Here is an 18,169-nt window from a genome sequence, read left to right as displayed (position 1 = left end):
TAGTAATGTGCTTATTTAGTTGGTGCTATCTGTTTGTTGAGATTTGTTCAGTTTCTCACCCTGATTCCTGATATCTTCCAGACAAGAGAGGAACTGCGTGATGCCCTTGATAGTGAGATCCGTACATTTGCATCTGACCGTGACCTAGCAGGCAATGCCCTCATTGCATGGAATCACCATGAGTTTGAAGTACAGTACCAGTGCCTAGCAGATGAAGTGCGCATTGGTGAATATTACCTGCGTCTACTCTTGGAGAAAGAAGATTCCCCAGACTCACCCATACGTCGGTCATACGAGTTTTTCAATGACCTCTACCACCGATTTCTATTAACAGCCAAACCTGATATGAAGTGTATATGTCTTCAAGCAATGGGTATTGTGTATGGGCGCCATCATGAGGACATTGGCCCATTTAGTGATACCAAATACATTGTTGGCATGTTGGACAGGGTGAGTGTTCCACTGACTTTCATAGTGAGGAACATCATGATTTATACAGCTCTTCTGCTATTATAAGGCTAGTGATGTCAAGGAGGTTACATTGGGCTGATTGTAGACCTGTATCTCCAGTGGATATAAATGTCCAGCTTCACAGAAGTTTTCTCTTGGAAAGCATCTGCAGTAGAAGTCAGTTACATCAGTTCACAGCATTTGAAAATGATGTGATGAATACTCATTAAAGGCATTTAAATACTGGAAAAGAGAAATTTGCCCCAGAATCAAACAACAGATAATTAAGTTTATTTCATTTTTATTCTTATACAGCAGTGACTTTAAACCTTTGAAGCCAGGGCTCCTCAAAATTATGTATAAAATTACAGTTGTTATTGCATAGAAAACATGACACTTCACCAATACAAAGATCAACTGGCAATTGATTTATGTTCTTTAAGGAAATAATGACTGTTTATTCTAAGATTCTTTTGTCTACTGTTCACCTTCTTTCTTTTGTATACCTTCTTATAATCTTTCTTCTTTGTCCTTGGTCTCCTGAATGGTCATTTATTTACATCTTCACTTTGATGCTCTCAGAAGAATCTGGTAGTCATCTGTTAATGCATATTCATGTTACTGTAGCCTGAATGCAGTGAACTTATGTTGCAGGGTTTTTAAAGTTTTGATTTTACATTTTATCTCATATTTCTTAATACTGAGTAGAAACATTGTCTCTACTGCTTTCAGTCTGCTTTTATCTCTCTCAGTTGAAGTGCACCTTCCTGCTCCATGTCTCAAAATAAGTAGGTAATATGTTTTATGTAACATAACTTTTATCTTGTCCGAACCTTCCTAATTCTAAATTGTATACAACAGTCTGGTAACATTTTCTATCCAATTTCCCTTTGTTTTTCCATTCAACAAATATTCCAGTAGGGAAATATAAATTGTTACCACATTAGAAAGGGATAGAGGAGTTGCCCCTGAGGCATTATGTTTATACCAAGTTTCAAGAAAATAAGACCAGTTGAGCCACTGTTACGGAGTGACATGCACGTTGATACAGTCCTTGTAAAAGAAGGAAGGTTGTCAAAATCCACTGTGATCTTGTGCTGACGCTGCATTTCCAAAATACTTTGTATCATCTTACTTTCTGTTGCTAAGTGTATGGACAAGATGGAACGTGACCGCTTGGTCCTCTTCATTAACAAGCTGATACTCCATCGCCGCAATGTGAAGGACGTGTTGGATGCCAGTGGGGTGCGGATATTGGTGGATCTCCTGACACTTGCCCACCTTCACACATCCAGGTATGTTTGGCTGTGTCTGACAGGCAGGTGTCACTGCACATCTGTACATGTAGCCATGATATCGTATTCTGCTTACAGGGCAGTGGTACCAACCCAGAGCAATGTTATTGAAGCTGGTCCAAACATGTTGAGAGAAAGTGAGACAGAGTGGCACTACAATTGTTCAGGGGAGAGGAAAGGTCCAGTCAGCTTCCAGGAGGTTAGACACGTTTATATTTGTGAAACAACTTGTACCAAGGGGTGGACAAAGCTTGAAGACAGCATTTGTAAATTATGTTTTTCCACCGAAGACCTGTACAGTGATGCTGAAGTGCTTGTTTTCCTGTCAGATGTGCAACCTTTGGGAGTCGAATCAGCTCACAGCCAGGACAAAGTGCTGGGCTCAGGGAATGGATGGGTGGCGCATGTTGCAGCACGTACCCCAGCTCAAGTGGTGTCTCATGGCAAAGGGAACACCTGTGATGAATGAGAGTGAACTGGCCATTCTCATCCTTAACATACTTATTCAGATGTGTCAGTATTTCCCCAGTAGGTAAGCCACTTATATCGGAGTACAGTCAACTAGCCAACTAATTGACCAAGAAACAAACCAACCAACTAATTTGCAAGTCAGATTTAAATTTTGTGCATATCTGATGCAAGCTATACAGTGCAATTAGATCAATAGGAATTTAAAATTATAGTTTGAAATCAAAATCTGTTTGGTGGCAGAGATTTTGAACTACATTTTTAAAATGCAGCTAAAAGATGTTGGAATCTACTTCCCTAATTATCTCACTGATATGTGAGCTAGAAGAGATGTGAAAAGTTCCTAAGTCTGACTGTCACATATTCAGATGCACCATACCCAGATGCAGGGTTCTTCATTTTGACTGTTAAAGGGTTGGAACACCCACAAACTAGTTACCAAGTACCTTAGATTCTAGCCTTTGAGATGTTTTGTATGAAGTGACATCTACCTGTCCACAGAGATGCTGATGATGCCATCATTCGACCACTGCCACAAGTCAAACGCCTGTTATCTGATCCTGTGTGCTTGCCACATCTAGTTCAGTTGTTGCTGACCTTTGACCCAGTACTGGTAGAGAAAGTGGCAACTCTGCTGTGTGAGGTGATGAGAGACAATCCGAACATCTCCACTCTATACCTTACAGGTGTATTTTACTTCATCCTCATGTACACCGGGTCAAATGTTCTGCCTGTGGCTCGCTTTCTCCAGCTCACCCACACCAAGCAGGCCTTGAAAGGAAGTGATGTAAGTTAAATGGCTGATCTGATTATGTACAGGTCACTTCACACTCTAACTGCATGTTGAAGGTTTAACACACCAGAGCTTGCAGTTGTACCACATCCAGTTCACATCCTTTCTACCAGTTTCTCTCAACATCAATTTTAACAGTGTCACATTTCCTGCATCTTTGAAATTCTGTTACAGTTGAACCTAAATCTTAAACAAGAGTAATATCAGACACAGTTCTGAACCAGTTACATCGTTGTATATCTTCACAGTTCGCTTTAGTATTATCCTCCCATCTCTTCCTCATTTGGCCACCTTAGAATAGGTTTTTGCAGTAAAATTCTGTATGCAGTTTTTACTCCCTATGAGAGTTTAATTTGGTAGTCTTTCCTCATGAAATTACATCATATAAGAATGACAGAATTTTTAAACATAGTCTGAACCAGGTACTCTCAATCCATGGCCTGCAAATGTGTTCAGTGCAGCTTGCGTGTATTTTTGTGATGTTGTTTTAGTCTGCGTAATACAAAAATAGAAGTGATTATTATCAGTGGATAATTAATAAAAATTGCAAATAAATAAATTTGTTAAAGAAAATTATTGAGAAATATGTGAACCTGTTTGCAAAAGAAGGAATGTTTTTGTTAACTGCCATGAAGTTTTAATAAACTGTCATAAATTATAACTTGGTGGCCCATATGGTGGTGAGAAAGGGTGAATGTGACTGCAGGTCTTGAAAGCTTGAGAAGCCCTAGTCTAAACATTTTACTGTCATAAACAGAAGTATTCTGTCTTTATCAATTTTTGTTTCTGATAAATTTGTGAAAAATGAAAGTGTTGGAAATTAGTATCTTTGGTAAAAATTAATTGTAATGTAGAAGTAACCTGCGTTTAAATATGTAGGGCTGAAGTATTGCATTGGTGTCCAAGTTCTTACAATAACGTGAGTGTTGGTTACTAGACATGTTTATATTCACTAGCATCAAACCAAAATATGGTACTGTGGTGTATTAAGTTTACTCTTATGCACAGTCGATCATCATAGAATGCATTTTTATACAGAAAGATTTTGACAACGCTGTAACTACCGTACATAACACAGAAAAATTTACTTTTATCTCCGGCTGGTTACCAGTGTCAGGTGTCTCTCTTTAAACTTGCTTCTGCAGCAAGCAACTCTCACTTAATTCAGAGTAGTTTATTAAATTTCTCATACATATTAATGTGTTAATGATATTAAGTGAACAGCATTTGTCACAAAATCACACGGATACATTCTTTTCCATGATCCCATAATCCTGTTTGCCCATACATTGCCAAGGACTGTTTTTGAGGAATGTGTTTCCTGTGTTCAGCTGTCTGTTCTCAGAATATGAAAGATAACTAATTGAAAGATCTTAGAAGCAGATGGTGTTAAGTTTGGAGGCACTGAAATATGTCATGTGGTATTTTCCCACAGACTTTGCTGTCAGAAATTATGCAAAGGAGTGTACTTGGACAGCTGCTACCAGAAGCAATGGTGAATTACTTGGAGAACCATGGAGCAGAAAAGTTTGCTCAGATTTTCCTTGGGGAGTTTGATACACCTGAGGCTATCTGGAATTCAGAGATGAGGCAAGTCATTCGTAGAATTAAGTTTATTGACATCCTCATCACTATTGTTGTCCTGTTATGGATATTATAAAACAGGACCTGTACATCTGTTTAAGGATCTTCTTGAGAGTGTATGAGGTTCTCATGGCAGTGTGGATGTCAATTTTGGTCTTTGGGTTGTAATGCCAGGTGAGCTTATAGCTGAGTAACAGCATTTTGGAGAAACAAACCTTCAGGGTTGAATTGTTCTGAGCATAAGCTGTTTTTTCACATTCCGTATTTGCTTATAATTGTAATGAGTGAGTAACTCTTATTTTTATTGATTTATGTTGCAGGCGGATGCTTATAGAGAAGGTGGCAGCACACATAGCAGAATTCAGCCCACGACTGCGAAGCAACACTCGAGCTCTGTATCAGTATTGCGCTATACCAGTCGTGCGTTACCCGCAACTGGATGAGGAACTATTCTGCAACATTTTCTACTTGCGTCACTTGTGTGACGCCACTCGCTTCCCAGACTGGCCAATCAATGAACCTGTGAGTAGCCAGGCTATCAGATACTTTATGAATTTGAAACATCATGTGTGTTGTGACTTCTGTGGAACAGATAATACAAGTTAATAGGTAATAATTGCTGATACTAAAGTTTCTAGCATAAATTGTTGGCTATCAGTTACATGTCAGTCACAGCTCATTTAGAAAACATATGTCTTATGGTCACACAGCAGCCAAAGTGATGTGATTTCTTCAGTGTTCTATGGTTTGCTGTAGGTGAAACTGTTGAAAGATGTTCTTGATGCATGGAAGAAGGAAGTGGAAAAGAAGCCCCCTGCTATGTCTGTAGATGATGCATATGAGGTTCTGGGCTTGCGTCCTAGAGTGCAAAATGAAGAGGCTACTGTCAGGAAAGCATACTACCGTCTTGCACAGCAGTTTCACCCTGATAAGAACCCAGAGGGCAGGGTGAGTCACTGCTGTCACTAGACACAGCAGAAAGTTCTGCAGTTCTGCACAGGCTACATGGGAATATGAAATTCCTTAGTAGGCCAGAATAAAGAAAATGCTCTTGCTTAGTTCACCCAGTCAAATTCTGGCCATGGCTGCATTCTTCTATTACTTACATATTAATCATTCCATCATTCAATGCTCTATAGTCAGAGCTACTGGCAGTGTTGTTAAATGTATTACAGACAAAGAAAATTAAGGAGTTTGACAAAATTCCATATTTGAGGCTTGCACTAAAGGCTGTCAGTCAAATTTAGTTTCTATCCATGTCAGTAGTGTATATCCCCTATGTAGCATGAAGCAGAAAATCAATCTTGTGACTGTTCTTCAAAATGGGTCATTGTAAAATTGGTACCCAACATAAAATGCACATATTAAGGTAACAGAAAGTAACAAAAGTTGAATGTCAGTAAGCCCTGTGAGACCACATACAGTTCTGACAGGACCTTATTCTGACCATAGGATAGGTTGTTTTGAAACATGTTTCTTGCAGGATCGTTTTGAGAGTGTGAATAGGGCATACGAATTCCTCTGCAGCCGCAGCTCATGGGCCAGTCAAGGACCAAACCCTGACAACATTGTGCTGATTTTGAGGACCCAGAGCATCCTGTTCCATCGCTACTCAGAAGGTGTGTTGTATTATGTGAACATTGATTTTATTTTTGAAGAATTCTTCAGGAACTGACTCACCAGTATTTAGACCTAGTTAGAGGAATGTAGACAATCTTCTCTTCGTAAGCTTGTGAATACTGGATATATTGTACTCTCAAATCCCACTCACTGCTGACAGTTCAGAACAGAACAGAATGTTGATTTTTTAGTAATACAGATTAAGATGACTGTCTTCTGGTCTGTTGCACTGAGTAATCTGGTAGAAGTTTACTGATGTTTCAGAGGTTCTTTTTTCCTCCATCATCAAGGTGATGAGACTCATCACCCTGATGATGGAGGCAGCAAGGACATCTGAAACGTTGGTAAACTTCTACCAGACTACACAGTGCAACAACCCAGAAGACAGCCATCATCAGTTTCTTTCCAGTTTCCTCAGAAATGTTTGTATCTACCTACAAATCCACATGGTGTTACAGTTTACAAGACTAGCATCAACAGGGTGGTAATAGCACTGAATTTAATTAAATTAACTTTATTTAAACTAAATAATATTTGACTTTGTTTTAGTAATTGTAATGCTTCAGGTTAACAGTGAGGTTGTGTTTCAGAGCTGCACCCATATAAGTATGCTGGCTACCCTCAGCTAATCAAGACCATACAGCTCGAGACAACAGATGATATGTTGTTTTCAAAGTCGACACCTTTGTTGGCCGCTGCTAGTGAGTTGGCATACCACACAGTGCAATGCTCTGCCCTGAATGCTGAGGAGCTTAGGCGGGAGAGAGGACTTGAAGTGAGTGACAGCACAAATTTGCTCATAATTGCAGATTACTGTACTGTAATGGTTAACACTTTGCTTAATATTTAGCCAAATCTTACAGGTCATTTGTCATGTATCCTATGCAGTAGGCAGAACATTTTTAAATAAACCAAGAATCAAGCCGAGCCTAGGTGAAATTGAGTGGTTTAGGAGTCTGATGTTTGTATTTCTACCAAAGGTCTTTTGTTTGAAACCAGCTAGATCATTGTTTGTCTCATTCACTGAAGTGTGACAGAGTGAACTGCTCCCTGGAATTCTTCACTCTTGCATTTCTTGATCAGCTGAATAACAGTTGCACAATGCTCTGTATATTGTATTTTCTGTTAAATTCTGTTGTCATGCCGACAAAGTTTAAACTGTGAGTGAAATGCTGTCAGCTTATTCACCACATGTAGCAATGAAATACAAATTCAAATTCCATCTCACTTCGCAGGTTCACTTATTCCAGTCCTTATGTACTTGCTATTAATCTCAGTGCTTCATGACCTCTGCAGTTAAAATATTATTATTAAATGTGAGAGTTTAAGTTCTCATGGTGGTGAAGTTGGTGAAGTAGTTCTGGATTGTGATGCAGTGTAGTCACAGGTAGATACCAGTTTTTTGGAGAAAAATATTACCTCCATCTTCAGGCACTGAAGATGTCATTAAATAAGCTAAAAACCATTTAACTCCATCTTATGGTGATAAGCTGTGGTTTTAAGTGAGTGAAGAATACCAAAATGGGATTTTTTGTTCATAGTGAAAACAAATTAATTTTTACCTGATGTTTTATGTAGGTCAGAAATTTGGTCTTTGAGGGATGAATAGAAATGGAGAATGCCTGAGAACATGGTGCTGATGAGAACAGATGAAGTAGCTGGTTAGGGGTGAAAATTAATGATTGTCATAATTTGTGCTCTTCATCAGATATTCTTGGAGTGATTAAGAATAATAAAAGTAATGGAACATTTACTTGTGGGAGAAACAAGAAATGCTCAGAATTCTGATTGTAAAACCAGAAGGAAAGGGATCACTGCAGAGTATAGTATTATAATGGACAGGATTGAATTAACTGTGTTCTATACATATTGATAGTAATTAATCTTTGGATTTTATAACAGAAAATTTATTTATATGTTCAATATCATTAACTTAAGGAAGAGCATACAGATAATTAGCTACTTGGGAATTTTGATAGTTAATCAATAAGTTGCTTCATCATTTAGTTAGCAACTTGGTTGATTGCAGGTGTTGCTGGATGCATGTTCACGCTGTGTGTCTGTGCTGAGTGCTTCCTCCAAAACTACTGACATTGGGGTTCAGGTGTGCACACATATTACACGCTGCTTTGGGGTAGCAGCCCAGTTCCAGAGTTGCAGGGACAAGATGACAGAGATGCCGCAATTGGTGAAGGATGTGTGCCGCATCCTGTACTTCAAGCACCTGACACGGCTGTGCTCTGTGGCCACAGAGTGTGTGAGTTCACTTGCTGTGGACTCAATTCTGCAGATGCAGCTGCTGCAAGCAGGAGCGCTGTGGCACCTCCTACGCTTCATGTTCAGTTACGACTTTACCCTCGAGGAGGGCGGTGTGGAGCGCAGTGAGGATGCAAACCAGCAGGTACAGAAGAGATACCCTGCAAACACAAAACAATTTCTTGCTTTGGAAATTAGGTATATAAGAGCAAGAAATCCTTTTTGACAACTTGTATTTGTTTGTAATTATCATTGAAATATACAACCCAAAGATATTTATTTTAAGTATTAGTGTGGAAGAAGTGCTGTGTCATCTGGTAGAAGTTTACCATTGTTTCGGAAGCCCTTGCTGCCTCCAACATCTGGGTGATGAGGGTCACTTATTGCCCTGATGATGGAGGCTGCAAGGACCTCTGAAACATCAGTAAACTGTCATACTACACTGTACAGTAACCCAGAAGACAGCCATCTTCCAATTCACTTAAGGTACTTGCACCAGCGCCATAGGTATGACTATGTATCAGGTTCTGTTGGTTTCAGGAAGTGGCAAACAAACTTGCAAAGTTGGCAGTGCGGGCTTGTGCCAGGCTTGGAGGCTACTTGACAGGACAGTTGGAGTCACCTAACAATTCTGTCACACAGGAAATCCTCAATAGACTGCTGACACCATATCTGGCTCGACATTTAAGTTTAGACAAATCTGAGGAGGTCAGTCAGGCTCAATGGAAACTGTTGTTGAATTTAACATTCTGTGTTTCATTGCATAATTCATGTACCCTTTTTTTTATGAAGGTAGAAAGTAACAAGCTGACACATTTTATGCATCCCATTCTAAGAAAGATACAGAAGTTTTGCTTTTAATGTATGAAAGAGATAGCAATAGATACAGAAATGTGAAGTGAATGTGCAGGTGAAAAGCATTATTTTTTATTCCTGTATGTCACATAGCAGTGTGACTTGGCAGCAGTATGAAGTGACAGGTAGGAGCTGTATACAGATACATGATTGACATGATTTCAGAAGGTATGTTCACTTCTTGAAAGAAAATATTGTACGTAGGTCAAGTGTTCGGTGATATTTTCCATGATTTGTCATTTTCATCTACTGTATTTCCTCAATTGTAGGACACACTTATTTTGACTTTTTTGAAATTGGGGTGCATCTTACATTTGATTGCATCTAAAAATCTATATCTTCTTCTGAAAACCTATTACTAAATGAAGGGCGTATCTTACAATTGATGGTGTAAATATGTTATTCTTATGTAAATCACATATACAAGCTTTTGATAAGAATATTTTTGAAACAAAGGTATGAATTATGTGGTGAAATATGATATTTCAGACTGGTTGGATAAGACTTGTCAGGGGTGAGGGTTTATCCTTTTTAAGGCAGTATTTCTGCCCTCTTCTGGTAGGACTGCAGAAGACCACAAAAATCCTGTTAGGATTTCTAACCTTAATTCCAAAGCGTCCTAAATATAACCTTATGCATAGCTTTACTACCAGTGAAGAAACATTCACTGCTTACCATTGCTTATAACATACAAACACTGATGTAAATATAGCTTGAACCAACAAACAGTTTGCTTTGCATTTCAAATCTTGTTGGAGCAGATCCTGAAAACATTGAACAGCAACTGTGAGACACCATATCTGCTGTGGGACAATAGGACGCGGGCTGAACTGTGCGAGTTTCTGGACCAGCAGTGCAGTGTGGGCACAGACAGCAATGACCCATCTTGTGGAATTGAGTTTGTGTACACTGTCCACAGGAAGGAGCTTGTGGTTGGCGAGATTTTTGTGCGAATATTCAATCAGCAGCCCACCTACACAATAGAGGTCAGTGTTTATGTAGGCAAAACTGATTCCATATGTTTATTCAGTTGTTAACAAATTTATTTGACTTGAATCATATTTGTAAGCGCTCTAAGGTTTCATTTTCCTGTGTATATAATTATTTTTTCTGCATTGTGTTTAATTTAAACTGAACTCTTTACTGTAAGTCTGTGAATCATTATAGTTTTGTAGATGACATTTCATCAAGAGTTATGTGAAATAATAGATTATCTTTCTGGATAAATTGTCATGCAAGGAAAATCGTGACAAATGTTTGAAGCAACATATTTAAAATTGTTTTCTCAAGATGGCAGATTGTTAGAAGTTATGAAAAATACAGAGTACAGAATAAGGCTGCGAAGCTTGGTTTTAGTATACTCAACCACAGCATGGGAGAATTACTTGGATGAAACTGAGTATACTTAATTTCCACAGAGAATAGGCTAAAAGGTTAATCTATCAGAATTGTAAAGTGTACCATGTCTAGAGGAAGGGTAGTTAAATAACTTTCTTCTAAGACAACTGGGAGTGACATTGTTAGGATGTCAGTGTTGGTCTTCTGGATTATGATGCTGTGTGGACTTGTAAGTAAATAATAAATTCTGAAATAACATACTGCCATCATCTGTATATAAATCCAAGAACATAGTCAAAGTTTTTACTGCTGTGAGAACTTCAAATCCCACATAGTGTAACAATTGTGTTACTTCCCAGAACCCCAAAGGCTTTAGCATCGACCTGCTGGAGTTTCTGGCCATCCAGTCTGATCACCTCAGTGCAGCAAGTAGCGTGTCACTATCAGCAGCTGACAAAGAGAGGATGATACATGTTGTCATGGCACTGGAAGCTCTCTGCAATGTCGTAAAAAACAATCCAGGTACTGAAGAATCTCTCCATTGTGTGTCTGCTTTCTCTTCTCCTAACTGGCTACCTACCTAACAAAGTGACTCACTCCATTGCACAAAATATGCTCTCAATAGTTTATACTTATTTAGCTGAACAAGAAATTCCCTGCAGTTAAGGAACCTGAAAATTCATCACCATCAGCATAAAACCCCAAACCTCTCCTGAATCACATTATTGTAGTCCACTCTTTGCTACCTGTCTCTAAGTTCTCTATGGTGGAACCTGCTTGCAGCTGACCGTATATTTAAAAGTAACATTGATCTGTGAACTTACCAGTACAAGCTAGCAAGATAATGGTTACAAAAACAGAGCCAGTATGAAAATTTCATGAAGTTTTAAGTATGATAATTTTATGATAGCTTCTCTTTTGTCTTTTGCGTCTTATGATAGTTTCCTTGCCTCTCTTAATTTATTTATTCTGCTTTATCTTTCAGGTCTTGCATTTTTTGTTTGTCTGCTTTTCTTTTGTCTAGTTTGCTTCTGCTCTTTCTTCTCATCTTTCTTTCTCTTTCTAGTTCTCTTTTTTGCTCTAGTCTTATCTGCCTTTGTGCTTTGATTCCTTTTGACCTCTTTAACACTGTATGTCTCTGCTTCTTAACATGTTCTCTTTTTGTTCTTCCATTTCTTCTCACCCTTTACAGTTTCTACTGTAAATTAAACTTTTCTTTACTAACAGACTCTTTAGCTACACATTATATTAGCCATTCTCTCAGAATCATGTAGAAATAATTCTGATTATTGCGCACACTTTGTCTGTTTCACTCAATATAGTGCATTTTGTCTCATTGCCTTCCATAAATAAGGTTGAGCTTCTATACAGGCAACTTCCCCCACCAGTGACTTTTTTACTGTGAATTGTTGCCTTTTGAATGTGTGTAGATTTCCAGTTTTATTTCTAAAGAAAGTAATGGGCATGAACTTCCAATGTTTGACAGTAATAACCCCCAAGAACTATAAACTGAAGAGGAGTGTGGGTCATGACAGTTGTTACCTGTATGTAGGAAGCAATACTTTTGCAGTAGTTAATGCAAACCATTAGTTGAAAAATCCCTTAATAGCATTCCCATGATGATTGTAATAACCTGTGCATAAGAGGCGCACACAGTCACAGTTATATCCTCTGCTTGTGCCTCCAGAAAAGGATTTGCAACACAAGTTTTGTTGTATTACTTGTTTCATTTATGTATGCTCTGTTTTCACCTGTCTTATTCACATATTGTGAAAGTAATTTTCTTATTTCCATATTTTTATATCTCTTCAGTTTGAGGATTGTGTTTAATGCCTTGCTGTCCTCAGTCTTTTCAGATGGAGAGTCCAATATTCACAGAAACATGAAACCAGAAGTAAAGTTGCTATTTTATGTGTTTCAGTAGTGTAGTTGAAGGCACTTTTTTATATTTGGGTGTGGTTGGTTTAAGTAATTTATTGTAATTTAAATGTGTTTCAGGACAGTACCAGAAGTCTTCCATATTTATGAATTTGTTTCAGGTGTAGAGATCCAGTGTATTGGCCACTTCCGCCTGCTTTTTGGTCTCCTGAGTGTGGACAGCTGCAAACCAATACAACACTGTGCCCTGAACGTGATATCCAGTGTGACGCAGAACCGAGAGTGTGTCAATGATATCGCAGCATCGGATGTAGTGGTACATCTGTTGCTAACTCTGTACAGTCTTCCTGATGCACAGATCACAACATTGGACACACTGCATGCTCTCATGCACACCACCAAGATTGTCAAGGATGCTTTGGCCAAAGGTGAGCATGCATTGAACACGTTTCATTAGTGTCCCAGAGGCACATTGGCTTTCTGTCATTGCTTGTTTTAAGGTATTATTGCAGCATTTACCTGCAGAGACTTCAGGAAATATGAAACCCTGTCAGGATAGCCATTGTATGCTCAGTTTCAAACCTGGACCTGCTGACTACAGAGCTGGAAAATACCTACCTTGGCCCTGTTTTGCAATGGGGCCCAGGCTCAAGGGCACCACTCTACACCAAAATCTTTATTGCCATCTACAGGGGCTACATTGTACCTGCTGGACCTGTTTTGCAACTCGAACATTCCCACTGTCAGGGAGAAGGCAGCAGAACTGCTGGCTAGGATGGCGGCGGATAAGTTAGTGGGGCCCAAAGTTCGCCTCACAGTCAGTCACTTCCTGCCCACATTGTTTGTAGATGCGATGCGGGAGGCATCCCATACCTGCGTACACATGTTTGAAGGGACTCATGAGAATCCAGAGCTCATCTGGGATGCAGATGCTCGACAAAGAGTGTGCAGTACCATCTCTGCACTTCGAGATGAGTATGTAGCTTGTACAAATTTCCATTTTGTGTAGAGGCATACAGTTAAGGTCACAGTGGACTGAACACGTTTGGAGGGGTGGATTATTTTTTTTTTAATTTTGGAGGGGCAAGGAAAACATTTTGTAAAATCACCATATGGAGACAAAAATGAAATGGAAGAATAGTGTTAAAAATGGATCACAGGGAAATTGATTGTGAGGATGTGAAGTGAATTGAACTGTGTCAGGCCAGGATGGTATTAATACTTTTGTGAAGAGTTTAAATTGAAACTATTCATGTTTTGGTTTTAAAGAAATTGTGTGCTGTGAGTCAGACAGCAAAAAGCAACTGTATGTTGGTTTGTCTGCTTGTTGGAAATGTTTTATGTAGTGGTGACTTCTGGTTACAGACATTTTGAGGCCCAGAAACAAAACCTTCAGGTGGTTTGGCGACTACCCGATGATGCCACAGTGGCAGCACCAATTAGTCCTGGAGAGCCTGTTGTGGGTGGCGTGTATTTACGTCTGTTTTTAGCCAATCCTGGCTGGGTTGTGCGTCGACCCAAGGAGTTCCTTTCTGAGCTGATGGACACCTGCCTAGGGCTAATGAACAAGGAGATACTAAATGCAAGTCGAAGTACAACTCTTAGACCCTTGTTAACATTTAGATGCTGTAGCCTGACCATTTTTCCAAAACACTGTACTTTACAATAGAATCATATTTCTGACATTAAAGTACATGCAGACTGTAAAATCTCAGTATAACAAATTTTTGTGGACTAATAAATTATATTATTATTACTAATGTTAAATTTCATCATAGTAGAAGGCAACATAACAAATTCATATCTCAAAATTTATTATTTTTATAATGGCCAATGCATTTTTGTTGATTAAGTGACACATCACAAAATCACAATGATATTAGTGAGCATAAAACAAACTACAACCTTAATGAATAGAAACAGAAAGTTTGGCCTGTGCTATGCAGCACTGAAAACAGTGGTGATGTGTTTCACACTTCAGGAAGGACATTTAAGATACAATGCTTTATCTATAGCTGAGGTTTCTCAGCCTTTCCAGGCACTTGTACCCTGCAGTAAGCTTTATCCTTTTTCTATTCTCTTCACATAATCATCTTATCTTTTTTGTCAACACAAATTTGAAACATGAAGTGAGGTGAGATTAGAATATTGATAACATTAATTTAGAAATGTCCTAAATTATGTCATAAATATGTACTTTGGTCTTAATTATCACTCTGTCATGAAACATACTCCAAGTCTGCTGTATGACAAGTTCCAGTTAGAGGAAAAAGTCTTGAGTAACTTCAATCTTAACTGGTATATATAAAGACGTTGTTTTGCAGAACTAATGAGCCTAAATTACGTAAGTTGCATCTGCATTGTGGTCACCAGGTATAGCTTGATAATCAGAGAATTTTATGATTATTTCTGTTCATAATATCCAATAGTATAGACACCTTACATTACAGTTCCCACACATATCATTAAAGTTTGCACCATTATTGTATTTTTAATTTTTGACATACAAAATATTATTCTTTTGCCATTTGTAGATATGCTTTTGATGCATTTATATACCAAATTTCACAATTCTAACTGCCATGATTCATTATTTTTCTTTATGAAATGGAATACAAAATACAGATATCATGTGGTCACCATGTTGCTATTTTATTTTGTAAACAAATAGCATTTATAACAGTTGTATGTTTTTTTAAATACCCATCACCATATAAAATTTTAAATCCCTGCACTCCCTCATCATAAGTTTGCATTACTGCCATTTTTGAAATATTTGTACTAATTATGTAGAAAGTAGGGTTTCCTCAAGTGACACATTACCAAATATCAAATTCTATGAAAATCCATGCAGCAATTCTTGAGTTGTTACATATAGACAGATGTGGTTAAGCTTATAAACACATTTGCAATATACAGCTGTAAATATACTAAAATATCTAAGAGTTGTTCAAAACACACACCTGTTTGTGTGCAGGTGGAACTGTTGGAGACTGTTACCAGTGCCTTAGTGTGCCTGCTGCAGGCACAGCCCTCACTGGCTGATCATGTACCATCCCTGGGGCACATTCCACAGCTTTGTAAAAAGATGGTGACTCACCACCAACAGGGAGCTGTCATCCGGGCCACAGTGTTGGTGCTGCACCAGCTGGCTACAAGTGAGGTGCGTATCTTGTAGGACTCAAAACCACAGATTTTATTTATTTATATATTTGTTAATTTATTTGCATATTCATATAGGAACATGTATGGATAAAATGGGTGAGAGGTGCATGCTCAATTTTTGTTGAAAAATATCATCACTTGAGAGACCAAACCCCCATGCATGCAACATGTCCAGCCCATCGGAGCCTCCTAGATTGCACTATCCTCACTATGCTAGGTGACCCGTACAATTTACACAGCTCCTCATTATGCAATATTCTAAATTCCCCACTTATTTCATCCCTCCTAGGTCCAAATAACTTCCTGAGCACCTTGTTTTCAAATACCTGTAATTTACATTCTTCCTTCAAGGTAAGAGACCATGTTTCACAGCCATACAAGATGACAGGCAAAATTATTGTTTTCTTTGCATACAGTGACAACAAAGAAATATTAGTAAAAAACAAAAACAGAGTTAAAGTTCAGATATGAGTTATGCCAGAAGACTGATACTCATTCTCAGCACCTCAAACATCAAAGTCTACCTCCCACCCCAGCACTACTCCAGAATTGGGTTTAGAATATGTAAATCTAACACAAAGTTTCTTGAAATTAACGAAGAAAAAATTATGTTATTACATGGCTACCATTGATATGCTTGTTTAGTGTGTATATAAGTAAAGAAAGCAGTCTTGTCTCCACCATTTATTTCTGTGTTCATTATGTGTATACAGACTAGTAGGAAGTTCTTAAATTCATGGTACAGGATACACACACACCCAACAGGGTAATGCATCTGCATTCTAGAGCAACATTTTATGAATTCAGTAGTCAAGATTTTCTGCAGTTATGAGTAGATTTAAATTTGGTTTGTGGATTATTCTGCAGGTGTGCATTCAAGCAATGGGGCATACAGAGTGCATCAGTCCACTAAAGCAAGCAATGCAGGCAAGAAAAGACATGGTTGGAGTAGCATGTGAGGCTCTTAACAGACTGTTCTCTGCCAACCATGACCTACTTATCAGACAGGTAAGGTGCACTATGTTTGTCATGTTTCAGTTCTTAATATTTTGAACATGAGAGACTTATTTTTTCTTTCTCTTTATTTTACTGTCCCTCCCTTCTGCCCTCATGCCCACCATATTCATGTTGGTTGAAGAGAAAACTGTGTTCTCATTCAAGAAAAGAATTACCTGAGCATTACCTGCCTTGCTATTGCTCCCCAAACTTAGGCAAGGCTGAACTAATGTTTAATCTTGTGTTAACTTTTTGATGCTATAGGTGAGATTTCCCATTAGGAACATGGCAATATCTGCCCTAATTAATTTAACTTGTATCATACAAGAATAGGTGATGTAAGCCCCTGTACCACAAGGCTGCCAAATTCCAGGGTTAATGGTTTAGGGATGTTTTACTGCGATGCACAGCCAGCCATACAATTCATAAGCTGTGATGCATATATGATTAAGGTTCTTTACTTTTTTATTCCATTTCAAATTATTTGTGGGGTATCATTACTGGAAGTTATGTCAATTTACCATGGATAATATATGCAAACAAAATAGAGCATTTTGCTAAATAAAACTCACATGAAAATCATGAATTTACATCTGATTTTGCCTGTTAGTATTTATTTCCATTACAAAGTACATTTATCTTATACTTTGGTCCCCCCCCCCCCCCCCCCATTTATAAACATTGGTAGATCTTGCCAAATTAATCCCTTTACATCCTGACGAGTTAAAATATATGTTCCTCATGTATATTCAGGCCCTTGAGGCAGACATGGTGCAGTACTTGTTAGGCCTTTTGGAAGGACGCCTGGAAGCCCTGGAAAACCCTGCCATGACTAAAGCACAGATTGTTAAGGCACTAAAAGCCATGAGCCGAAGCTTGCTGCATGGCAGTAGTGTAGCAGCCATATTGGATAAATCACCTGTGTGGTCTGAGTACAAGGATCAGCGACATGACCTCTTCATCAGCAGTGCACCAACTGCAGGATATCTCACAGGTAACAGTTGATGTATTGCTACTTCTTTCATGACCAAGTGTCTGGACTCCAGGTTATCCAAATATTTGAGCTGTTGATTGTTGCCCAGTTGGTGTTTTTACATAACCTGACTGTTTATCAGGGTGTTCACAAAAGTCCATCATATCTGTATCTGTTAAGAGTCCATCCCATACATTCATACCCAAAGATCCATTTTAACATATCCTTTGATCTACAGCTAGATCTCTTGCAATGGACTGTCTTAATGAAATTTTTAGCATTTCACACTTATTCCCATAAACAACGTCCTTAATTTAATATTAGGTGAGAAGTACATGTGGTTCGATGTATCCGTATAAAAATAGGAAGTTACTCAAAAATTATTTTTCATAAGATAGTTTCTTTTTGCTGGTACATCCAGAATTGGCTAGTAGGATTCATGGTTGAGCAGTGAAGCTGACTAAGGTCAAAATGTATCATGTACTCTAATGGTCCAAA

General features: G+C 38.4%; 1 protein-coding gene across 2 annotated transcripts in view; it reads left to right on the top strand.

Annotated features, from left to right (window-relative positions):
* Rme-8 (receptor mediated endocytosis 8) overlaps positions 1-18,169 on the top strand; it is a 30,102-nt gene that overhangs the window by 10,640 nt on the left and 1,293 nt on the right. For both annotated transcript variants that reach the window (XM_087358185.1, XM_087358186.1), the window contains exons 15-34: positions 82-450; positions 1,600-1,745; positions 1,824-1,944; positions 2,075-2,277; positions 2,715-3,000; positions 4,442-4,596; positions 4,911-5,112; positions 5,347-5,538; positions 6,074-6,209; positions 6,801-6,985; positions 8,240-8,611; positions 9,007-9,174; positions 10,083-10,307; positions 11,019-11,181; positions 12,699-12,965; positions 13,230-13,512; positions 13,903-14,119; positions 15,515-15,700; positions 16,570-16,710; positions 17,452-17,692. In XM_087358185.1, coding sequence (XP_087214311.1) covers positions 82-450; positions 1,600-1,745; positions 1,824-1,944; positions 2,075-2,277; positions 2,715-3,000; positions 4,442-4,596; positions 4,911-5,112; positions 5,347-5,538; positions 6,074-6,209; positions 6,801-6,985; positions 8,240-8,611; positions 9,007-9,174; positions 10,083-10,307; positions 11,019-11,181; positions 12,699-12,965; positions 13,230-13,512; positions 13,903-14,119; positions 15,515-15,700; positions 16,570-16,710; positions 17,452-17,692 — 4,258 coding nt within the window. The remainder of the gene's footprint in view (positions 1-81; positions 451-1,599; positions 1,746-1,823; positions 1,945-2,074; positions 2,278-2,714; positions 3,001-4,441; positions 4,597-4,910; positions 5,113-5,346; positions 5,539-6,073; positions 6,210-6,800; positions 6,986-8,239; positions 8,612-9,006; positions 9,175-10,082; positions 10,308-11,018; positions 11,182-12,698; positions 12,966-13,229; positions 13,513-13,902; positions 14,120-15,514; positions 15,701-16,569; positions 16,711-17,451; positions 17,693-18,169) is intronic.

Source organism: Zootermopsis nevadensis, unplaced genomic scaffold (assembly GCF_977971745.1).
Source record: "Zootermopsis nevadensis isolate Lab colony 2312 unplaced genomic scaffold, Znev_1.0 Znev_ptg000029l, whole genome shotgun sequence".
Lineage (NCBI taxonomy): Eukaryota > Metazoa > Arthropoda > Insecta > Blattodea > Termopsidae > Zootermopsis > Zootermopsis nevadensis.
Note: the sequence above shows the minus strand (reverse complement) of the source record. Positions and strands in the feature narration are given on the sequence as shown.